The sequence below is a fragment of the Thamnophis sirtalis genome, unplaced genomic scaffold, assembly GCF_051295495.1.
Source record: "Thamnophis sirtalis isolate CommonGarterSnake01/CBP01778 unplaced genomic scaffold, rThaSir2_p1.2 scaffold_11, whole genome shotgun sequence".
Classification (NCBI taxonomy): Eukaryota; Metazoa; Chordata; class Lepidosauria; order Squamata; family Natricidae; genus Thamnophis; species Thamnophis sirtalis.
In genome coordinates, this window is record NW_028261391.1 from 27,029,015 (window position 1) to 27,054,681 (window position 25,667).

The 25,667-nt window shown below is 38.3% G+C and overlaps 1 protein-coding gene across 3 annotated transcripts; it reads right to left on the bottom strand.

The window, feature by feature from the left end:
• Nucleotides 1-1,327: 1,327 nt before the first annotated feature.
• On the bottom strand, nucleotides 1,328-24,171 carry GYG1 (glycogenin 1). 3 transcript variants are annotated; one of them, XM_087725404.1, is made up of 9 exons: nucleotides 24,071-24,171; nucleotides 16,933-17,068; nucleotides 15,077-15,251; nucleotides 13,781-13,943; nucleotides 11,542-11,646; nucleotides 7,952-8,078; nucleotides 4,009-4,228; nucleotides 2,378-2,428; nucleotides 1,328-2,146 (listed from the first exon to the last, which is right to left on the bottom strand). In XM_087725404.1, exons 1-9 carry the CDS (start codon nucleotides 24,075-24,077, stop codon nucleotides 1,961-1,963), a joined length of 1,170 nt encoding a protein of 389 aa, XP_087581530.1. In that variant the 5' UTR covers nucleotides 24,078-24,171; the 3' UTR covers nucleotides 1,328-1,960. The 3 variants fall into 3 exon arrangements, with proteins under 3 accessions (XP_087581530.1, XP_087581528.1, XP_087581529.1); XM_087725402.1 differs by lacking the exon at nucleotides 24,071-24,171 and adding an exon at nucleotides 21,625-21,787; XM_087725403.1 differs by lacking the exon at nucleotides 24,071-24,171 and adding an exon at nucleotides 18,102-18,135.
• Between the last annotated feature and the right edge of the window lie 1,496 nt (nucleotides 24,172-25,667).

The window sequence follows — 25,667 nt, forward strand, 5'->3', positions numbered from 1 at the left end:
TTATCCCTGGAATGCCCATTTTCATATACTTGAAGACTACATCAATGTTTCAATTTCTTAAACAATAGTAATGCACTATATTCTTTTAAACTTAACATCTGTGCTGGCTACTTCTCCCCTCAAAAAAGTAAAATTAGTAAAAGTGATATCTGAGGTCCGTCTCTTGCCAGTCACATCTACCTGACTAACTAGAGCAGGGAGGCAAGGAATGTTGCGGGTCTCATCTGCTAGAGAAATACATCTGGCAGGACGTAGAAGGGCATTCTGCGTGGTGTTGCCCTCTCTCTGGAATATCATTTTCCACACATTAGACTGCTCCCCTCCCCCATTCTAACACTCTTGGAAGGCGCTGAAGACATGATTTTGTCAGCGGACCTGGGTAACCTAGAGCGGGATAGAACCCATTAAATGTATGTTGTCTGGTATGTGTATGTTATATTACTAATTTATTTTTCTCTTTTTCTTACGGTTTTTATATCTGTAAGCTACCTTGAGTCGCCATGTGTGAGCAGGCGGCAATATACATTTTCTAAAAAAATGGCAATTCCATCTTTAGTCAGTGTCTTTGATAGGACTGAACATATTCAGCTTTCATTGGGTTGTACTTTTATTTTTTCAAATACTCTTCCCTTTCAAATACTTCAGAAAATCCCCAGAATTTATGCTGCTTAACTCTTAGGGGCAGGATATTTTGGCTATTGGAATTTGGAAAATAGAAGATAATTTTGTAATTGGTTATATTACTATAATGAAAATAAACAAATTTCACCTAATTTAGTAACATGCTTTTGTTTTCGTCCAGCTTATAAGTGGATAGCAAGTATGAGTCTCACATCTAGAGGTTTAGTGCTGTTCTACCCATGCATTTTGCATGTACAATTGATGGAATACTATTCAACAATATCAATATTTCCTATTAAAACATCAGCCCATTGTGGAGATGTTTTAGCCATTCAAAAGTATTGTTTAATCTTCTGTCAAGAATTCTAATTACTGAGGATAATAATTTACTAACGGCTGTTATGGTGTTTTAAAGTTAACGTGGATACGCTCAAGTGTGTAGAAATTTCCAGCCTGTAGAGTCAGAACTTCTGAAACCGTCTTATGATAGCATTATTCTCTTTATTTCCTTCCCAGCTTCAAGTGTTACCCAGGTGAGCTTTCAATTAATGTACACATCCTGTATGGCCTTTAACATAGCTTCTTTTAAATAGAACACACACATTTCAATGGAAAGCAGACATACCCCAGATCAACTTTTAAGAAATCCTCAGTGGTATTGATTTGAAGAGTATGTTGATGACACAGATTACAAATGCTAAGAGACTTCAGAGGGTCACAGATTTTATTGCCACTTGATGAGTTGACAACTTTCAACAATGCTTTATTTTGTACTTTGAGTGCCATTACAGTTCACAGATTTACTTGTCTGAGTCATACAGAGAACTGAACAAAAGCATTTGCCATGCTGTATTTTTGTGCATAGAAATCTGGTCAGAAATGGCTGGAACTGGCAGAAAGGTAACTTTACAGTTACCCAGTTGCATATACATATGCTAGTATTGTAAGGCTCTTCTATTATAGCTGCCTGAATCTCTAGCCATTATTGTAGCAAGCAGAACGTATTGGTGTGCATGTGTGGAAGGAGAGGTAATGCACAGTCTTTTAGGTCTAAGTTTCAGGCCAGTGCAGTGTCCTGTTCTCAGGTTCTTTGCAGGCATATCCATGGGTTTTTGAGCAAAAGAAAAAGATCTGACTGTTGGACACATGATTGGCACAAGAATTCATACTTAAAACAGCTTTTGCTCAGTTCTTACCTGCAGTATTACCAAAAACCTTCAGTTGAGCAGTGGCAATGCTTCTGGCAAACCTAACTGACCCTAGCTGACTTTTCTAGTTGCTACAGCTCTGAAACAAGTCCTTGTATTGCTGATATTTGGGGGAGCAAATACAAGTGCTTTTACTGGAGGTAGGTGTCAAGTTTTTTCTTGATGTTGTCAAAGCTGTCTGCTCCCATGTAGTCAGCCTGACCTTGCTCCCATTTTTCTTTACGTTCTTCTGAGGACATAGCTGGTGGTGATGGTGGCGAATGTGGCATTGCTGCTGCTGAAAGTGACAGGTGGGACACTGCCTCTGTTACCTCTTCCTAAAAGGAAAAGATAAGTGGGAGAAGCACAATTACACACTACAAACAGGCATATAGATATAGATATATATAGATATATATAAAGTAACCAAGCAGAAGGTAAGAAAAGCAATTAGGTCTCATGCAAAGCAGCAAGCACCATTTATGCAATTTAAAGAGCTTTGAATGCATAAACAAAGTATCTGGGTCAATGAAATAGCAGACAGGTAGTTATGTTTAAGTTCTTCATACCTCTCTACAGAAGCCACAAGAGAAAGCCAGTGTATAGACCAAGCCCGACAGCTGCAAATAGTTCATTAGAAAGTTGAAATACAGACAATAGAAAGCATAGCTCAAGAATAGATCAGTATGTTTAGTCACAGGGTTAAGAATATTGTTTTCTGTATAGCAAGCCTAAATAATGTTGCATGACTAGTCTGAATGCATGAGAAGGCAGAATCGTTATTTTAACTGGCAAGATATGTAAAAACATCAGTTAAGAAACCCCACAATTTTTGTAGGTGCACTATTATAAGTGTTGTAACACAAATTTTAAGACAGTTGGCACAATACCACCCTTCACCCTCAATTTATCAGAGACAGCAGTTCATAATAGAGAGCAGATGTACCCCTGCAGGCATCTCTCCATGTTTATTGACTGCAATTTACTAGATATTTTCTCTTACGAGAAATAACTAGATGCCAAGCATAGTGCAGGATATGAAATCTTGAGAGGCCTAGGTACATACTCCAATCTGAATCAACATTGAATGAGAATTAATAGAACTGCGTCCTTTAAAGTTGATTTAAAAATGCAAGAGTTTTAAATGGTGCCTGCTGAATTTAACAATGTTCTAGGATATGCCTAATCTGAAGGAATATAGAGGAATCATGAATGCTTCAAGGGAATTCTTGAAATCAGCTACATAGATCAAAGTATGCAAATCCATTGTAAAGAACTGGCATTAATATCAAACATACTCAGATTCCTTGTAGACTTCTTCAAAGTTCTGTTGAGTGAAAGTAAACACAACCATTCTATCGGGGGTAGATAGAATGATGGCAATGATGATGGTGGGGAGTGCAAAATACCACTGGTTTTGATGAGTCAGCACAAAACATTTGACCCTATTTTAGTCTATGTACTTCCTGTTCTGAAGTGCCTTGAAAATTCATTTGGTGTTCTTTTCTTCATATTCTAGCACCAAAGTGTGGTATAAGCTACATTTGTACTGGAAGATACGATCTTATATAAACGGATGATCAGATGGGAAAATGTTTTTCTGTCTGCATTATTTCTTTGCTCTATAACATTTCCTGGGAGTTCTGAAGAAAATAATAGATTTTAGGGACATGTCGGCGGCATTTCAAAGAAGTCATTGCTATTTAGGATGATAAGGAAGCATGATTTGACTAAAGAGGAGAGATTCAGGAGAAATGGGGTTGTAAATGTATTTAAATATTTCTTTTCCCTTGAACATTGACCTCTGGAATCTATAACCTCTATTCCTGCTCAAACTTTATCTGTTGTAGAATAAATACTTCTCATGTTCCCATTATCCAAACACCTATTTTAACCACAATCTGATTAGTAAAGCCATAAATGCAGGCTTGTCCATATTTGTTTTGGCTATCCCCTAACCCCTTAGGAACAGTCTAGAACTTTAACTATAATTTGGTCCTCTAATAAGAAGCAGATCAATGTGCTGCATTTATGGGGAGCAGAGAAAATGTTGCAATACGTATTAGCTCACTAGCTAATGCAGTTGCAAGCTGTTTTTGTAGCAAACATGCTAGCTTCAAACCAACTCAATTCCAAGCCAAAAAAGAAATATTTTCTATATCCCACATTAAAGTAGAGAATGTCCATTTATGAGACATACCGCCTTTACACCAGTAGCTGCATCTTTGATTACACCATGCTGCTGTAATAATGGTAAGATATTTGTGACAAAAGTGTCCCACCACATATTGAGGAACTCTGGATGAATCATTGTGGGATCTTGAGCGTCTTCTTTGACACTTTTTGTTTTGGAGTCATAAGTATAATTCCATGGTTTCACTCTGCCCAGAAAGTGCACAACTTTAGCATTCATCCCAAACCTGTCAAAAGAAGAAGATGTGTGGGTAAAGTCATAGCATCTTAATAGAGGAGTGGATATCCATTACATATAGCTTGGAAGAATAATTGTGTAATAATTGTTAAGAGTTAAATACAATTAAGTTCAATATTTTGTATGGATCTGAATTCTTATGGCTATCAGAAAAACATCTTTACTGACTTTACCATAGCCAGACCTTGTAGTGAAGCACAAGGCTGCAGTGAAATAATCAAAATCAGTGCCATATGGTTACATCAATCTCCATACTTAATACAATGCAATTGTAGAGTTGGAAGGGACCTTGGAGGTCTTCTAGTCCAACCCCCTGCCTAGACAGGAAACCTTATACCATTTCAGACAAATGGCTATCCAACATCTTCTTAAAGACTTGCAGTGTTGGGGCATTCACAACTTCTGGAGGCAAGCTGTTCCATCGATTAATTGTCCTAACTGTGAGGAAATTTCTTCTCAGTTCTAAGTTGTTTCTCTCCTTGATTAGTTTCTACCCATTGCTTCTTGTTCTACACTCAGGTGCCTTGGAGAATAGTTTGACTCCCTCTTCTTTGTGGCATCCCCTGAGATTAATTCAACTTGTTTCTTATCAGTGAACAGTAAGAAGTTACAAACTGAAGATCACTGAAGTTCATCCCTGAGAAGTGATCAGAATCACTGAGTATCAATAGCTTGATATTGTGAATTACTTTTAATCCCATTTATTTTTATTTTTATTATAAACTAGAATACAATACTGGAAATACTAGCATATCAACAAGTCTTAATAAAGTATCTGTGCATAATCCTGAGTTCCTGTATTAATTTGATGGACAGCATAATAGAACAAGGAGTGCTTGAAATTGAACATGAAAGGAAACCAGTTCTACAAGATGTCTTAAATATTGAATGTGAAAAACAAGTTGATTTGGTGTGTTATTTAATAAATTAATAATTATTCTAAGCATTGTTCATTGACTATCTATTCAACATTCTCCATTTTTTCCTGAGTAAAACATCCCCCTAAATAAGCTATTTTAATCTTTTTGGTATTGTATGAAAATACTTTGTTTTAAATTTTGAATTCACACCTATTTCTCTTAAATATACATTCTCCATATTTAAAAAGCATTCAATGTGACCATAACAAAATTTAAGCTCATTCCAGGAGCAGATGTATTTGGCACAGTTGATTACCCTGGTCTAATGGCATGCTAGTATTAGGCATGGCCAGGCTTAAAATTTGGTTAGGACCGAGAAGGAATCTGGTCAGATTTTCATTTTTTTAAACTATGATATACTTATTTATGAGCTTATAATTTATTTGTACTTTGTTGCCTACTTCAAAGGGGAAAAACCTCCTGCTATAACATTTCAGCAATCATGGCCAGAATGCCACAAAAGCTACGAGAATGGAACTGAAGGACTCCATGTAGCTCAAATCTGAATGTAGGATTCTTTGTAGTACACTTCATGTTGTAAGAGGAGCTGCCTGCAATCACAATTACATCACAATTCCATTCACTAAGCCAGACACTCTTTCCACCAGCCACTGAGTACAATGAATTCATTCCAGTTTGCATGAAGATCCCAAAATAAGGACACTAATTTTAACCTGACAGCATCTCATGACACTTGGATCATAAGACACAGTTAGTTAAACACTGTTTTAATGAAAACAGTGCTTACGTCAGCTGCTCTATTAAATTCATCATCATTCAATGTTGCCTAGAGATTTGTTCTTACAACTGCACACTTGCTTCTGGTTCTCTCAAGTGGCAGAATTTAAAGAGATTTGACTTTCCCTGAGATAACCTAATGCCAGCAATTAACAATTTAATACGAAATATGAGTACTTCAGGAATGAACGTACTACCAAGGTAGATTATACCAGGGAAAAAAATGTAAGACATTGCCATAGTCTCGATTTTGTGGTACCAAGAGCACCCTGAATTTGTGCCATTGAAATCTGAAGATTAAAAAAGTATTTTTTAAAAATTTCAGCTAAAACATGGGACAAAAATAGGACTGATGAAGCATTTGACCTTTGGTCTTAAGGACCCCTTTTCATAAGTGAAATGAATAACACAAGCAAATTTCTCTCCTTAAATAGGGATATACATTGTGGGTTTCCTGACCTTATAAAATTATATATCTATAACTATATAGCTCCCTAAGGTATCTCAGGAACTGTCTTTTTTCATTTTTAAAATAAATTATGCCTTCATAATTCAGGTGCACTGAGTTCTCCATAAGGGCCAATTTTATCAGATCCACATTGGGCTTCCATTAATACTGTCCAGTCTTCACCATCAACTCTTCAGGCAAGGAAAGATGGGGAATTCTAGGCAAGCCTCCCTAAAAATCTACTCTTCCAGGACATCATCTCATACATAAGAATACCTGAAATTCACTAAATCTTTTTTAGCACTCTGAAGTACCACTTGCAGCTCTTATGTTGACTGTACTTTTGAAATATATCATTGCTTTCAGTCAGTTTTATTCTTTATCTTTTTTGGGCACATCCTTATCAGTAATCTTTTACAATCTCAGTTGGTACTTCTAGAACAACTCACAAAAACTTCAAGAGCAAAGCAACCTTTTGGTTACAATATTCTCTTCTAACAGTCACCTAATTGTTCCTTTGAGTGAATGTAACAGACAGATTAAATGTTACTATCTCATCCACAGAACTCTTTCTTCCAGGATGCTACAGTGAGACAACTCCACCTTTTTATTTCAGCCTGGCATGCCTTCTTCATTTTCTTCTTCTCAATTACATAAACATTTGCTGAGGTCAATGTTCTAAAGTCAGTCTTGTATTTGTTGAAGACATCTTCTGCTCTGGGCGCACACTCTATGGTTCTACACTTTGCAGGCCCACAACCATAGAGCGTGCGCCCAGAGCGGCCACTGCCGAAAAAGCCACGGAAAGCCAGGCTGGGACGGCGGTGCTGGCGCCCTGGCTCCATAATGAGAGCTGGGCCATGCATCGTGAGGCTGGGAGGTGGGTGAGCGAGAGCGGAACAGCCGCTCGTGCAACCCTCCTCTCCAGCCGTGCAGAGTGCCATTCACTGGCATTTGGAAGGCGCCAACCCTAACCCTAGGTCAGTGAATGGTGCTGTGTCCGGCTGCAAAGGGGGCTTGCCAGGTGGCTGCTCATGAGTGTGGTCGCTTCATGGCTGTTGTGTTGTGCTGCTGCGACAGTGCAACACAGCCATTCGGTCATGAGGCTGTGCCCGGCTCTTTGGGAGCCTGCTCGCAAGAGAGCAGCCGCCCGGCAACCCCAAAACAATAAACCCTCCCCCCATAATAAAGCCCAAGCCATATTTTGTACGTAAAAAGAAAATAAGACCCTATCGTATTTTTGGGGAAGAACGGTAGTTCTTTTAAATTTTTCTGGTTTATTCTGCTGAGATCAAACAAAGGAGTGATAACATAACATTAGAGTGATTCTAAGACAACCATTTAATTCAGATTATTCATTCTGAAGAAAAAAAAAACTAAGGTTGGATACAGATGTATATTACCTATTATAAGACATACAATAAACATGTCAATTGTTTTATTCTCATTTTAACTGTGGGGGTCCTTGCCTTGCCATCAAGAGCAAGTAGCATAATTCCTCTCACACTATTTGAGTCTGGAAGTAGTAGTAACACAGAATTAATATCAAATTATGCATATTTAATAATTCAGCCTACCCTGTCTGTGTGCATAATCATCTACTTACGCTTTAAATGCTGGGAGGTAGGAATAAATAGAAATGCTGCTTAAGTTATAAATAAATGGGAGATGCTTGCTAATATCTGTAGTTGCCCAACTGCTGAAGAAAGTGTTCAACAGACCCTGGTCCCCACCTGAGGGAGGGAAAGAGGAAGGGAGGGAAGGAGAGAAAGAGAGAGAGAGAGAGAGAGAGACAGGTTAGTCAAAGAAAAAGCAACGGTTTAAAAAGCCTTTAAAAATCAGTTTCAAATATTCTTGACATACTATACATAAAATGAATCCAGAAAATCAGAAATGTGTATGTCTGATCTGCAGTATTAGTTTGGTAGTTTTGTTGAACTAAATTTAACAAGGTTATTAATACAATTTAAACCCTGTATGGTAATGAACGAGACAGTTTTCCAAACATTCATAATTCATTATTTGAAGTGAAGATGGATCATCTAATTATTTGCGAAGTATGAATAATTTTTTTTTGTGGAAATCAGTTTAAAAATTGCTTTATGAGGTGTTTACCTATTTTCTCAAATAAAAGGTATTACTTTTAAAAACCTGCTTAGTTCTAAAAATGGAACCATTAGGAGCAAGGAATATGCCCAATAGTGATGTAAACTGAACCTTTCTGAGCAGTGATTTTTGTTTCTATTAACCATAGCTATTTATCAGTTTGTTTTTTTCAATGAAGGATGTGATCATCCATGCACTGACTTCTTCTGCAAGCATCCCTGACTCATAATGAATTCATATTTAAGGCTTCCAACTCTTATCAGAACACTAGGTTCAGGGAGCCCAGATGGGGTTGCATATATCAAACTACATTCTTTCAAATTATTTTATAAGGCAACAGACGTCAAGTAACAATCATTCAGGCCAAGGAACCGTTTATGTTGCTTAGCTCAGTTTAGCAAACAGAATAGGGAGCAACAAAGTGACAACAACATGTTAGAAGCAGCCTAGCTTCTTGGATTGTTATACAAAAATTAAGAGTGGGGACTTTTCACTTAAATACTTTGCAAAGTTATTTATTCAATAAAGATTAAATACTGCTATTGATAGAGACACATCAAAACTTAGAAGACTCCAATAAGTTTTGGTTGGCTCTACCAGAGAGTGTCAAAATCAAATATGATTCACATATGAAAGTTGGTACACTTGATTTATATAATTTCTACCTTTAAAATAAAGAGAGTTATCTTCATTTTACAAGTCAGAGTAAGATTAGGAATGTTCTTTCCACAGTCCTAAGCATAAAGCTGGAACACATTACAACACCGGGTCTGAGTGCATCTGAAGCTATTTGTAATTTCAAGTCTGGCAATTCTAGTTGCTGTACCAATTTAAGATTCAGGGCATGTTGAACATAGAATGGAAAAGACCCAAACACTTAACATATTTCTAAGGAAATGGCATCTCTGTTTCAATTTCCCACAGCAGAAAGAGTTGTCTGAAATTTGTTCTCAGAATACCATGGTTATTGCCAAAACATACCCCTTGGTAATATTTTTAAGTGAAATTCAATATGCTTGCATTCTGGGATAAATGTCAAAATAAACTTAGGGGATAGCCAAGGAAGGTAATAAGATAATATAATCAGAGGAAACACAAGATCTCTATTTGTGTTTTGCTTGAGACAGGAACCATACAATCTTGTTAATGAAAGCCATCTAATATCTCTGCCATTTTAACTAGTGCCAATACTCATTAATTAAGTCATGAAAAAACCAAGAGTAATTTAGGACTTAACTTTTAAATGAGAAAAAAGAAGCTCAAAAGTAGAGTCCTAAATAACTCTTGCTATTTCCTAGGGGAGACTTTGTTTTCCATTTTGTACTCCATGTTAAAAGAAGCACAAATAAATCTACTGAAAAGCAACAAAATTTAGGCAACCAAGACAGCTTCTTTGGATATTTGGTAGTTTCTACCAACTAATACAAGCAAGTTAAAAAGCAGCAGGTTTAGTTCACATGAATGAAGCTTTAGAATGTGTCTATTCTTATGGGGCGAGGGACGGGAAGGGAAGAATTCCAGTAATAAACTGTCTACAGTAATGTAACCTAATTTTCACGCATATTTTAGCAGAGGGAACACAACAGTACACGTGTGAATAATACCAAAAATATGCCCATTCATTATACATCTATGCAATCTTTTCACCCCCTTTTTACAATTCAATATAGTTCTTCTAAAAAGCATCTTCCACATAATTTTCAGCACAGACACTTCCCCCAGAAGGCAATTTCACATTAGGAACAATTATAATCAAGCCAGTAATAAAGATCCTGTTCTACAGAGATAACAAGCCTTTGTCTTATGGACCATTTATGGATCATTTCCAAAATACAGTAAAATACATAGGCTCAGAATCCAGAATTACAGAGTTGGAAAAGACCTTGGAGGACCTGTAGCCCAACCCTTTGCTCAAGAAGGAAAGCCTATACTATTTCAGACAAATGGTTGACCAATCTCTTAATAACCTCCAGTGGTGGAGTATCCATGTCTGGAGATAACCAGTTCCACTGATTAATTGTGCTTTTAGGAAATTTCTGCTTAGTCCTAGGTTTTTGTTGTTAGTTGCGAAGTCATATCCAACCCATTGTGACTCCATGGACAATACTGCTCCTAGCCTTCTTGTCCTCTACCATCCTCTGGAGTCCATTTAAGCTCACGTCTACTGCTTTGGTGACTCCATTCAGCCACCTCATTCTCTGTCGTCCCTTTCTTCTTTTGCCCTCAATCTTTCCCACTATTAGGCTCTTCTCTAGTGAGTCCTTCCTTCTCATTAGACGGCCAAAGTATTTGAGTTTTATCTTCAGGATGTGGCCTTCTAAAGAGCAGTCAGGGTTGATTTCCTCTAGGATTAGACAGGTTTGATTGCCTTGCAGTCCAAGGGACTTGCAGGAGTCTTCTCCAGCACCATAGTCAAGACTAGGCATTATAAAGTGAGTCATGTGGTCTTCATTCTAACCCTCAATGCAGCCTACGACTGCATGGCTTTTTTGGTAGCTGCAGCACACTGCTGGCTCATATTTAAGTGATTGTCCACTAGGACACCAAGATCCCGCTTGCAGTTACTATTATTGAACTAGGTAGCACCTAATCTATATCTCTGCATTTGGTTTTTCTTGCCTAAATGTGGAACCTTACTTTTTTACAATTGAATTTCATTGTTCAAGACTGTTCAAATCCTTCATATCTTGAACCTATCTCCTGGAGTGTTAGCTATTCCTGCAGCTTAGTGTCATCTGCAAATTTGATTAGTTTCCTTTCTTTCTGCTGATCTAAATAAATGATGGAGATATTGAAGGGCATAAGATAGAGCCTTGGGTTACCCCACTGTATACTTCTCTCCATGTAGGTACAGTTCAATTAAGGACTACACATTGAGTACAGTTAGTCAGCCAGTTATGAATCCATCTATGGTGATGTTGTCTAATTTACATTTTTCTATCTTATCAAGCAATAGATTGTGGTCTACTTTATCAAATGCTTTACTGAAGTCCAAGTAAATTATATCCACAGCATTTCACTGATCCACTAATTTTGTTACACTGTCAAAAATGAATAAGAGTTGTCTGGCATGATCTGATTTTGACAAACCTCTAGGTGTTCGCAGATTGGTTGCTTGATTATCTTTTTCAGAATCTTCCCAGGTATTGATGTCAGGCTGATAGGTCTGTAGTTTCCTGGATCCATTATTTTTTCCTTTTTTGAAGAAGGAAACTACATCAGCCTGTCTTTGCACTGAAAAAGGTCTGTTTCTAGATTTTTAAAAACTTTTTATTATAGTTATAAATAATTCAAGGTGGCTAACATACCTAATACTTTGTCTCCCTCCTATTTTCCCAACAGGACCACCCTATGGGGATGGTTAGACTGAGAGTGAACGATTGGGCCAAAGTAACTCAGCTGGCCTTCATGCCTAAGACAGGACCAGAACTCAGAGTCTTGGTTTCTAGCCTGGTGCCTTAACCACCAGACCAAACTGGATTTTATTCAATTTTAACTTTTATTTCATTATAAATCTTATAATTTTTACTATGTTTATGACTTCTTATTCAGAAAAATAGCATTTATTTATTAAATTTATTTGCCACTTTTTTCACCTACAGGTGATTGCAGGTAGCTTACAACAGAGAAACAGGTTCCTAATTCTCTGCAAAGAGAATCATGCTAAGTGTCCATTGAGCCAATATTGTGCAAATTTGACTTCCTGCAATCTGTACATACTACAGCTTCAAACAACATGGTCAGGGGTGATGGGAGTTATAATATAAACAGTACCAAGAAAAGACTACTCTAGCTTTTTTCATGTTAGGGTCTTGCTTTCTGTATGTAAAAGATTGTGGTCGAATTGTAGAGATTAAAAGCCCAAAAAACCATTCTCCTTCAGGCAGGGGATTATTGAAACAAATAAACAAGCCAAAATGTTACAGTACATTCTCACTTTCTATCTGCAATGATTTTCTTCTAGATTCTAGCTGGCCATGCCCTTCTTTTCATCATCAGTAGCTGCAAAGGATCAAGTAAAGAATTGTTGCATAAGTGAGTCATTTCTAGTGAACCAGGCCAGTCTTCATTGGAATTCAAAGGAAAGGGGGGGGGGACTCTTTTTAAAACCCACTATTTTGATTTTTGTAATTTTTGTAGCATTTAAGCAAGTGTTATGACACTCTTGGAAATTTCAAATGATAAGTGGCCCTCTTTCTTTTAGCGCTAGACATCTGTACTTGAAAGACTGACATGATCAAACCACCCCAAGTGCATTCACAGCAATTGTCAAACCAGCAACTTGCCCTCCATGTTCCATTTAGGCGTTTTCTTACCTAGAAAGATTGGTGGGAGATAAGATGATATTCTTTTAAAGGAGTCTTACATGGAAAAATGAAACCTGTTCTTTGCAAGAATGTTCCAAATTCAAAATGTCTTAAGCCTGAAATGCCCTAGTTTGTCTCCAATCTTGTTCCAACCATTTGTGAAGTGTCCAGAAATGAAATTAGGGTTGTTTGAAATTGGAAACACTTCAGAACTACTTGGAACATTTCTGGAAAGTGGGGACAACCACTATGGAGCTGCAACATACAGATTAGTTGCTTTTTTATTCTTAAGTGTAGAATATATAATTGATGGGCTTAAGGTACCAGAAATCAGATTCTGAAGCGATATGGGCTTAAGTTAACAAGAAAACAAATTTCTGAGTGATAGGACAACCAACAGATCTAATTACTTGGAGATAGAGCTGAAAGTTCCCCTTTGCAGGGTTGTATTCAAACAATAGCTAGAAGCAAAGGGGTTTCTACACCGATGCAGGAATCAGCCTTGATGACTTAAATGACCTCTTCAAATTCCAATGCTAAGAATGTTCTCATCAGGTCTTCCTTTAAGAAAGATCAATAGCAGTGTGCATTGATATTGTTGCAGATGGATGTTGTGGTTCATTATGCATTTATCTAACCATGTTATTATGGCTTGAAAAATAACACTGGTCTTTTATTTTTCTAGAAGAAGCAGAACACACTGTCCTAGTCTACAGGCCTTTTAGGTAATGACTCTTGGTCTGTCGAAAGACATTCTATTTGCAATTCTTACTGTAATAATACACATGCAGCTGCTTTATTGACAGATTACCCACTTCCTTTTTACTCCACTTTTAGGAAATTAATGTTTCATACATTCAGGTCCATTGAAATAAAACCCCATCTACTGAAAGCTTCAGAAGTATTCCATTCTATAAGCATTACACATTTGCTGCAGATTTGGTTTGAATAATCTGATTTAACATATACCCAGCCTTTAAATACAAGATTTTCCCATCACCCAGAACAAATGAGTTACGCACCATCAAAGCTGCCTTTTTCTGTGGCAAGTTGTAACAGTTGATTGAATGTTTCAATGGAAGGCCTATAGACAAAAACTCCTGAATTGAAACAGTCAGGCCAGCCTGGATCTGGGGCTGCAGAAAGTTCTTCTCTTTCAAAAAGTTCATCGATGTTTGACAAGACCTAATAGGGAAGAAATGGTTTGCAGATACAAATGCATTATTCACCAGCAAAGTGAATGGCAATTTCCTCTTAAGATACATTGTTATTACCTTTAGATCTACTAATGTTGCTAGAGTTATTTCTGGAAGCAAAGTTAATTGAATGCATTTTAACTCACAACCCATGGGACATTTTCCTTCCTCATTTTAAAGTTGTTCGGAAGAATCCTGTCTATATGGCAAAGATGAGACTAGGCATTCTAGATAATGGGTATATTTCTATAACTAGCACTACGCCAGAAATCTGGTGCAGTCTGACTTTTTCCTTAAATTATTGCCTATTTATCAACAGGGCAATTAGATGCATGGAAAAGTAGATGCTTTTAATGCAATGGATAAGCCATAATTTGCTGTAGCAAAGTATGCAGTTTCTACATATTTCTATTTATTTAACACATGGCATAGAGTAAATTGCTAACAGTAGTAAAAAATATCTATATATGAAAGGAATACATAATAGGTAAAGGTAAAGGTTCCCCTTGCACACATGTGCTAGTTGTTCCCGACTCTAGGGGGTCGTGCTCATCTCTGTTTCAAAGCCGAAGAGCCAGCGCTGTCTGAAGACGTCTCCATGGTCATGTGTTTCGCATGACTAAATGCCAAAGGCGCACGGAACGCTGTTACCTTCCCACCAAAGGTGATCTCTATTTTTCTACTTGCATTTTTACATGCTTTTAAACTGCTAGGTTGGCAGAAGCTGGGGCAAGTAAGGGGATCTCACTCTATTACACAGTGCTAGAGATTCTAACCGCCAAACTCCTAACCTTTCTGATCTACAAACTCAGCATCTTAGCCCCCCCGTCATTAAACACATAATATTATGGTACAAAAATAATGGAAATATTTTGGTATGTAAGGTAAGGTACGGTATGAGGAATTCAACAAGTTTTGTATAAGCTATAGGTTATTCTTTAAAATACTTTGGTTCATGAGAATGGAATAAATATTCTATATATTAATATTACATATATCTGAAGTGGTGCAAATCAAAAAGCATCTCATTGACTCACTATGTGGCATATAAATTACTATTTTCTAACATGAACTGCAAAGCAACGCAACTAAAAAGGATTATCAGCAGCAAGAAAGACATACCATTGTGTCTGCATCCATAAACACACACTTTGAATACTGTGTTAGTTCCCAGCAGTGGAGTTTTGTCAAAGTAACACCAAGTTCAGGCCTTTTCAATAGTGCAAGATGGGCTGAATCACCACTGTCCAAAACATCCACCAGCTTCACTTCATCAAAGACCTTTTCTAAGACTGTCCTATTGAAAGGAATGGTCATGGTTTACATCAATACTCAATGCCACTCACACTCATCCAATAACTGTCTACACTATCCCCAGAACCTGTAAGAAAGCAGACTTCTATGTCATATTTCTGCAAGAGCCTATAGGAATTTGCTTGAAATAGATTCTCCTGACAGCAACTGTTTATCCCCTGGTAGTATATTTCAAACTTAAAGTGTATAGGAATGCAGACTTGAGATAATGCACTTGAAAGGTGGTGGATTAGTAGTACTGACAGGCTCTCAGAGCTACACAAACAGATGGGTTAGAAAGACCTACACTCTTGATAAGTCAACTGGCTATTTTAAACTAAAGAATTATGGAACTTTTAGCATTTATGGAATGACTTCTGGGCAGTAGCTAAGAATATACTAAGGTTGCAGAACATACCCACAGAAAACTGATAAGGTTTGAAAATTCTCAAAATTATTAACAATAACCAATCATTGATAATGATTCAGCATTTGCAAAAATAGAAAAGAGGTATGCTGAAAAAAAGAAAAAAAAATCCAAATAAACTGTGTTCCAGAATAGAGATGAAATCACAGAGCAGGAACAGGTAACAGTGGTGGTGGCTCTAAATTCTACCAACAACATTGGAAAATTCTAGTTATCTGAGTTTATACTAAAATAAGAATAATGGTATTTTTGAAGTTTTAAATCTACAATATTGAATTACTAAATCACCTTTTAAAATTTAGGGGTCTAAAAAGCTCCAACTATGTAATAGCATGATGTACAGAAATCTTTTTTATACTACTGTTCTCTTCTGTTACTCAATACAAGAGCAGAAGTCCTGGGCAGCAGGCAATACTGAAGTACTTCCTCTCTACCAATTTTAACCCAGATTCTACTAAGATTCACGGTTGTGTAGGAAGGAGCTAGAAGGCTTACCACCACTTCCCTACAGCAGATCACTGCTGCTTCCTTTCTAGCTAATAGATGACTTTTGTCCAACTGCCCATGAACCATATGCTGAAGATCTTAATTATTAAAATTCTGGCATAATTTTTGCCTTTAAAGATTCTCCTGGAATTGAAGATATTTCTACCACAGATATTTATTTAGACTGGGAGAGAAGAGTAAGTTCTTTTTAAATGTTCCATTTATGTAAAACTTTAAACAAATTTAAACACCCTGCCCTCCATAAAGAAGAGATATCTTGCATAGCATTTGATATAACAGCTAGAGATTTAGCACAGCAAGCCACAAATCTCACTATGCAAATATTTGAGCAAGCTTGAAAATGTAGTGAAGTTTCTCATATCCTTAGCAAGACATTTAGAATTCAGGCTACAAGTTAAATTAGCCTTAAATTAGGAAATAACTATGACTAATGAAACCAGCTAACACACTAACACTACCTTAGTTGTCCATAAATAGACTTGTCTTTCTTGTTTACATTAAGAGTAAGCAGTCTAATGTCTCATCTTTATAAACATCCCCAGTTGTTAAAATCTTGGTCCTGAATTATTTTCAACATCCATTCTTTTTGAAAGCAAAAATCTTTCAACTATATTTAGGGAAGATGTTAAAAGGCTTCCCTCTTAAGGGAAAGTTCACCCAGCTGCATTTATTTTTAACTAAGCTCCCACTTGACCTTCGGGTGCATGTTTTCACTGAGGGTTGGATCACCACAGTGCATCAGGCAACTCACCTCATTGCCTCCGATACATGGGGAGTGATCAATACTGTCAACTTCCTTGTCGTTCTGTAATTCCGTAGCGATGATCCAAGGACAAGTGCTCCTTTTACATAGGAATCATTTGTGGCTAGTGTCACAAAAGATTGGTCTTAAGGAAAAGAGACACACATTTCATTAATGTGGAAAAGACCTGTCATTGCAACATAGTGTATTCTTAGGGATCCATAACTCCATTTTATTCTGGCAGTAGTTCCAGAAAGATAGGATTTACTTTTGGGGTGAAAAAGAATGACTGTATTTATGCAAGTAGTACTTGACTTACAATCACAACTGGGGCCGGAATTTCCATCATAAGTAGTTGTTGTCATAAGTTGAATCGGTCCAAATTTTAAGACAATTGTTACAATGGTTAAATAAATCACCTCGGACATTAACTAAATCACATTAAGCAAACAATGCAGCCATTAAGTGAATCCAGCCCACCACTGAAAAAAAGGGTTGCAAATTGTGATCATATGACCATAGCATACTGCAACCAGTTGTAAACATGAACTGGTTGTCAAATGTCTAAATTATGATGTATGATTGCAGGGGTGGTGCTATAATCATAAATATGTGTACAAGTCATGAGTTACTTTTTATGAGGCCATTTTTGACTGCTTGTTGGTCATACGTTGAGGACTACAGTACCTATATCAGTGGTTTAGGTTTAGGTTTATTGACATTTGTATGCCGCCCACTCCCTAGGGACTCTGGGCGGCTTATAGACAAGACAAGGGGACATATAAAAATTTAAATAAATATACAATTTGTAAAATTACACAACATACATACAACTTAGAATGGGGCTGGATACTAATCAACAGCCCCAAGCCTGCCGGAACAGCCAGGTCTTAGTAGCTTTACGGAAGGCCGGAATAGTAGTAAGGGTAAGTGGCAGTGAACCTATGGCACCTGTGCCAGAGGTGGCAAGCAGAGCCCTTTCTGTGGGCATGTGTGCCTTTGCCCCAGCTCTGCTGCTCATGCACGCAAGCCTCCCGTCGGTCAACTGGTCTTTGAGTCACTGCTGTGCATGTGTGGGGTGTGCGTGCACAGTGTTCACATGCATGCACTCATGCCTTGCAGTTTGGGTGTGCGTGCACTTTGGGCACTCAATGTCTAGAAGGTTCGCCGTCACTGACCTATATATCCATACAGCATAAGTCACTTGATTGCAAGATGGGTGGCTATATAAATATAACAAATAAATAAAACATTTTTTGAGATCACAAAATAAAATATTGCCTTTCTATGGGATTCCAAGAAGCTTTTGGCTGATCAGTTTAGGAACATACTAGATTAGAGAAGATGAAGGTGACCTGACATTCTGCCACCCTCTTTTGGCTTTGGCAATAGAGCTGGGGCTGATAATTGCTGCTATGAAATGTAATGTAAAATATGTTCATTAAATTTATAATTTTAATAAATAAATAAAAACTCATGCATATCTTAATGCAATTGATATCTACAATTACCTAACCAATAGTGGTAGAACATGCATGTTGAAAAGTTCTTACTGCAGGATAGGACCAAACTTTATCCACTTTTATTTTCTTTCCTGTCTTATCTGTGACAATGGACTAATGGATAAAATATATAATCTTAAACAGAAAACATTCAAAGGGGCATGCTTGCCACACGTTAATGGATACCATGTCCATTTTTGTGCTGTTGCAGGGTTATACTTTTGTGGAGATGAAACTATCAAACTTCACATTATCTGGAAATAGGAAACTCCTATGTCAGTGAAATTGTTAGGAAATGTGTTTAGCAATTCAAATTGTGCAAGATACACTGGCTGTCACAAGTTTAAATTATACATACCAAATGGATTTCTAATTAAATACTTTGCTCTCTACTTTTGCATGGGATTTAATTTAGTGGGTTGTAGGAGAAAAGGCTCAGAGCTTCCCACCCATGTAGTGCTAAAATAAAGTTTCTACAAATTCATGAATTTCTCCCCATGGAACACATTATCAAAACATTTACAGGCAGGTTAGAGCAGACCAACTTAGTCTACATTATGCCCTCCTTAGGCAATGACCACAAGTTTATACATATCCAATTTTGCAATGGAATATCAAAGCTGGTTCTTTGATCATCTCCACATGTGTGTCCTGAGATGTCTATCATAAGCAAGCTGATAAACTCAGCAGTGTATTTTAATTCCTTATGCATAAAATCATTACTTGAATATATTTACATAACTACCACACCCATCCAATTGTAATGGTTGTGTGCCCAAGAATGGGTTTGGAGTGTACATATTCCCCCCCTCCCCCTTGTGAGCTTCCATAATCAATTGCTCTGTTGGCTGAAAAGAAAATATTTGAAGATGATGCAATGGTGGTAAGGGAAAAAAGACTTTTTACCTGTCTCAGTAATACATCCTCATTGTGAACAGCTAATCTGTTTGAGACAAAGCCTTACAGCCTTAGCCATCTACCTGGTAAGCAAGTCATATTACATCTGGAACGTATTATTCAGAACAATTGTAGGCAGCCTAACCGGAAGATATTTCTGCTCTGTCAGTAGATAGCAACTGAAATATAGATGAGAGGCTCAAACCAGCTGATTCAGTGTTATCATTAGTTGCATACAAAAGTCTTGTCCTTTCAACCTAGCTAGAATTTGTGTTTAAATTAAAGTTTGGACAATGTACTTTCTAACTGCTGAAAGTTAAAAGTGTGATAAACTGGCACTTGTATTCTGTAATTATAATTTAGGAAGGAAGGAATAGCCTGTCGGGTACAATAGTTAAGGTGTTGGCCTAGAAACCAGGAAGCTCTGAGTTCTACTCCTACCCTAGGCATGGAAGCTGGCTGTGAGACTGGGTCAATCACTCTCTCCCAGTACAATCTACCTCAAAGTGTTGTTGGTGTGCGGAAAATACATGTTATTTGCTCTTTACTAAAGAAAGGTAAACTGAATATTAATTACAAATTGATAATGTTTAGTGTTCAATAGGTTTTTTAAAAAAAATTATTCAACATCAATGCTGTTCAAAAACTTCATGCAATTGTATAAATGTTTATAAAATGATTTTGTAGAATCAATCAATCTTTTATTTTGGTCAAGGACCAATATAAAAGCAAGAAAAAAAAGACTCAACATTAACAACAACATTACCATAGAGAAAATATTTATTTTTATTAATGTCAATGACAATTTTATAAACATATGTTTTGTATAAAGATATTTGTTATACTAATACCATGTTTTAGCTAAATTGATATTACTTTACAGGATTATTATGGATTATATATGATTATGTTGAAATAACAAACCAATACAGCAATGCAATACAACTCAGATCACTAATATATATATATATATATATATATTTAAGAAAATTTAATAAAATGCAGATTTTATGAATTTGCCGGCATAAATTAGATGTTTAATTGCTTCTATTGTTTATCAGCAGACACAAATTCACAACAAGTTCACAATAGGAAATAGTGAGAAAATCTGATATAATCCAGCATCTAGCATAGCAAGCTCTTATATTTCTGAATGTATATACTAAACTAGACCATTTAGTATTGAGGATTATTGTGTACATAATTACTGTACACATAATCCAAAATATTTTCCAATGTAATGTTTCTAAAGATGCTTTATTCCCAAGGGATTTTATTTATTCCAAAGGTCATTAATAAAATCAAATTTATCAATATAAACATAAGAATATTACTCAAGAGTATTCATTACTTATGTCACTTTATAGTAACACCACAATAACAAGTTTTAAATTCAATTTCCATTTATTGCTATAAATCCACAGATATTTTGGAAAAATCAAGAGAAAACATAATTTAGCTTAAACTCAAGGCTATCTTAACATTGGCCATTACAATCACTTGTGCCTTTTACCACTAGCTGTTATGCCCAAGCCCAAAGATGACACAGTGAAATCCAAGCTAATCCAATACTTCATTATTTGCTCACATCTAATAGACAGCATCACACCAGGCTAAAGCTACAATTGTCTAACAAAATAGATATATCCTAAGAGATTCTAGGGCAATGATGGCAAACCTTTTTTGGCTCCCGTGCCAACAGCGGGGGAAGCACAGAGGAGTTGTGCCTGGGCATGTCAAACCCATAATGCTATATGCACAACACCCCTCCTGCATGTGCATGCAAGCGTGACCAGCGCCCCTGTTTTTGCCATGTTTTTTTCACCCTTCCCAGGCTCCAGAGGCTTTCTAGGAGCCTAGGGAGAGTGAAAATAGCCTCCCCCATCATCAGGCTTCAGGAGCTTCCCTGAAGCCTCTGGAGGGCGAAAAATGGACCTACGGGGAACCCAGAAGTTCGGGAATGGTGACTTCCGGTTTGTCCGTAGGGCTGATTTTCAACCTCTGGTGTAGGAGCTCCGGAGGGCAAAAAATGGCCTCAAAAGAAGCTGACAGGGCAACGCCTCATGTGCCCTAACAAATGGGTCTGCGTGCCACCTGTGGCACGCATGCCAAGGGTTTGCCATCACGGTTCTAGGGTGTGGCTTTTAATTTTTTCTCCCCAAGCCTCCTGGACTGCCCAGACTCTTATTTTGGGCTTCTCATTGGAATGCCCTACTTCCTCTTTGAGAAGCTTCAGTGCTCCTGCTGAGATCCCTCTCCCCTCTCCAATTCCTTTTCTAGTTGCACTTTCCATCACACTCACCTCCAGAGAGGCAAACAATAGCCATGTACAATGTCACAAGACACCCTTTTTTCAGCAGGTGGCAGCACTTGGCTGACCTTGTCTGGAAAGCAGAGTCAGACTTGATTAGTATTTGGATGGAAGGCCACTGGGTAATTTTATGCCTATAGGTTGAACCAGGGTACCAAAACACAACCTGCGAGAAAGGAATGTCAAGCTTACTATAGTAGGAAAACTACATGTCCATGTCCATTAAGTCAGAAGCTCAAAGTATTTTTTTTAATAAAGCACCCTTAAGATTATGCTGCAATTTAGAAAATGAACAAGTGCTTCAAAAAAGTTTAATCCCTGACACGTGGAGTTAAATGGATTGGGCAGCAATAATGAAAAGATCATTGCATTTTTTTATGAAGTCTGCTTCCAAAAGCACACAATACAACATCAAATAGACTATATCCTGACTCAGCACAAGACAGCACTTGTGCCCGAAACCAAATCATATAATTTATGCATAGAAGAATTCCAGAGTTGAATTGGTTTATGGCCAGGGGATGTTATAGTTCATATTAAGAATGGATGAATGCAGAAGGCAAGGCCTCATTCATGCAAATAAAGTAAAACAAGAAATGCCTAGGCTTCACTTAGTGAATGCTTATGTGAGTGATTAGATGGGTAAGAATCTTAACAGCTTGCATTGGCCAATGGGCTAAAATCTCAAGGTAGAATTACCTGCCGTAGAACAAAGATAAACATTTAACATATTATGTGAGATATTACAGGCATTCCTATCCAAGGTTTTGAATTGTGTTCAAGATAGCAGAGTCAGTAAAGGCTAAGCTTTTGCAGAACAATCACAAGAAAAAAGAAAGGCTCACATTTGGTGGAAAGAAACCCCAGTGCCACAGTAACTATTCTTCAAATCTTTGGGAATATGTTATTATCATCTACATAACCTGTGTAGCTGGCATTGTGATTGGAAGAAAATTCTTCTGGCTGAATAGTTAATTTGAAACAGTAGATTCCTACTACCCATTTGGGCTCCTCAGCAACCCACTTGTGCATCACCTTGAAAGTGAACAAGCCACAGGCTTAAATGTGTATTATTAACATGTTTCAACCATGGGTATAGTTTACATTTTGACACATTCAGGCTCCCTCAAACTGGTATTGTAGGACATTGAGATAGTGATTGTGTTAAAGTATCACATTTAAACATTAATATTCAGGTAACAGCCCCTTGGAATTAACTATGTTCCTTATCACTTTTACTTACCATTGTCATTTTTGGGGAAGCAGGTGGAGAGCCACCAAATTTATTTCTTGAAAAAATTTATGCAGCCGATTTATAGTCCAGAGCTCTGCTTGCAACACTTCATAATTAAAAGAAAAATTATGAAAATGAAAGGCCTGATGGCATTAAGGAGAGTGTCTCTGGCCACATCAGCATCGTGAATCATCACACCATTGGTCCCCAGGACCATTAGAATATAATAGAATAGAATTCTGTATTGGCCAAGTGTGATTGGATACACAAGGAATTTGTCTTTGGTGCATATGCTCTTAGTGTACATAAAGAAAAATAAAATAGAATACATTCATCAAGAATCATAAGATACAACACTTAATGACAGTCATTAGTCATAATGGTAGGAGGCTACAAACAGTGATTGCAGTATTTGCATCCCTAGATAAGAAACAGCACTAGCTGGCAAATTCTACCATAGAGCAGATTTATAGTTTTCGAACATGTAATCTTGTTTACATGGCGCCTCTTCTACCCAATCAGGTAGATTTGTTTTTAATCAGCCCAAAGATAAGAGAGAGAGAGAAACTGACACATCATATCGACCAACCCCACAGAACGGTCCCTCTGTGCCCTACGGGATTCGCCCGAGCGGTTCAAAACAAGGCTGTCACTTTAAGAGGAGGTAAAGCGCATATGCGCGCAGCAATGCACAAATTACAAGAGTTTTATTTCCCATTTGGCCGCCGGTGCCCGTCACCCGCACGTGCCCAGACCTTGCTCCGAAGACCCCCCCCCTAAAAAAAGAAAAACAGCGTACGCTGACTTGCACTCCTTGCACGCTACTCCCGGGGGGGGGGGGAGAAACGGCTCACGCGCCAGCCTAAAAATAGGAGCCGCCATGCGTAAAACAGGGCAGCCTGAGGTCTCCCGAGGACGAACGCTCCCGCCAGCCGCCCGGGCCAAGCAAGCGCCGCTCTCCTTTCCTTTGCCGGCCCAGCAGTGCCGGGAACGAGGAAGTGCCGCAGCTGCTCCGGCTTGTCAAGTCACTTGTGGCTTTAAGATAACGCCGGACCGCGGCGGCTGGGCGGAGAGGAAACACGGGCGGATGTATGACCCGCTCTCCGCAACTGACGACGAAGCCAGCCGTCGCCAAAGGGACGCGCTGCCAGCCTCCTTCCGGGAGGGGGGGGTGATAAAGAAAAGCGCGTCATTCATGCTTACCTGCCATGGTGCCGCTCTCAGTCCTGCAGCCCACCTCGCCAACACCCCCTTCCAGACACTGGCTCCCTTTCCGGAGCTCCGCCTCTTTATATAGGGCAGGCGGGGCCCAGGGGAAGGGGCGGAGCCTCCAGAATGAGCGGAAAAGGGTATGCCTCCTGGGAGGGAGGGTGCGTGCTGCCTGAGGTGTTCTTCTTCGGAAGCCTTTGTGGCACTTTGAGGGCTCGACGAGAGCCGTGCCGTGAGAGCTTCGGTGGGAGAAGATACGGGGGGGGGGTCTTGTTTTTAGCTAAAACGGGAAGAGAAAGCGAAGAGTGCATCCTTTTTAGAAAAAGAAAGGGAAAGATCCGAAATCTGGAGAAGGGATATAAGCTCCGGGAACTTGCCCGATTGAATGGTAACCGCTATAAAGAGCATGCGGTGTGTAGCTGCCTAGCCTGTGCAGTAGTAGTATTAGTAGTAGTATTCTTTGGAATACTTTGGAATAGAATAGAAAATAGAATAGAATAGGAATAGGATGGAATAGGAATATAATATGGAAGAGGATAACAAGAGTTGAAAGGGACCTTAATTGAATCTGTGAATCCATTCCTGGTGATGTGGATTAAATCCAAAGTGGATGAGTTTGAATTTTTTAAAAACACCAGATAGCTGTGCTGCTTGAGAGATTGTGGGGATTACAGTATGGGATTGCTGAGGCGCTGAATGAAGCAGGTGATAACAGAGGGCTCCCTTGAAAAGTGTTGGGTATTTTGCTGGACCACCTTCTAATGATAATCAGTGCACAAAATGTTTCACTATATACACACATGCATATCTGCATAGTGAATACAAGTAATAGTGCACTGTTGGAAGAGATGAAGGACCAGGCTGGGAACAGATCATAATGGAGAAAAAAAATCTACAGCTGATTCTTGACTTACAGCCATTCATTTAATGACCGTTCAAAGTTACAACAGCACTGAAAAAAGTGACATTACTGTTTTTCACCTGTGTGTTGCAGCATCCCCTTAGTCATTTGGACACTTAGCAACTGGCACGTATTGTGATGGTTGCTGTGTCCTAGGGTCATGTGATAGCAATAGCAATAGCAATAGCAGTAGACTTATATACCGCTTCATAGGGCTTTCAGCCCTCTCTAAGCGGTTTACAGAGAGTCAGCATATTGCCCCCAACAATCTGGGTCCTCATTTTACCCACCTCGGAAGGATGGAAGGCTGAGTCAACCCTGAGCCGGTGAGATTTGAACCGCTGAACTGCTGATCTAGCAGTAGCCTGCAGTGCTGCATTTAACCACTGCGCCACCTCGGATCCCCTTTTGTGACCTGGAAAGCAAAGTCAATGAAAGCCAGGTTCATTTAACAACCATGTTACTAACTTAACTACAGTAATTCACTTAACTGTGACAAGAAAGGTTGTAATATGGGGCAAACTCACTTAACCGTCTTGCTTGGCAATGGAAATTTTGGCTTCAATAGTGGTTGTAACTCAAGGACTAACTGTTATTAAGAGTTGACCTTGCCTGACACATAATCATATATAAACAACTAAAGACTTGCCTTTATACTGCCATGGATGTACTTGTCTTTATGATCAAACA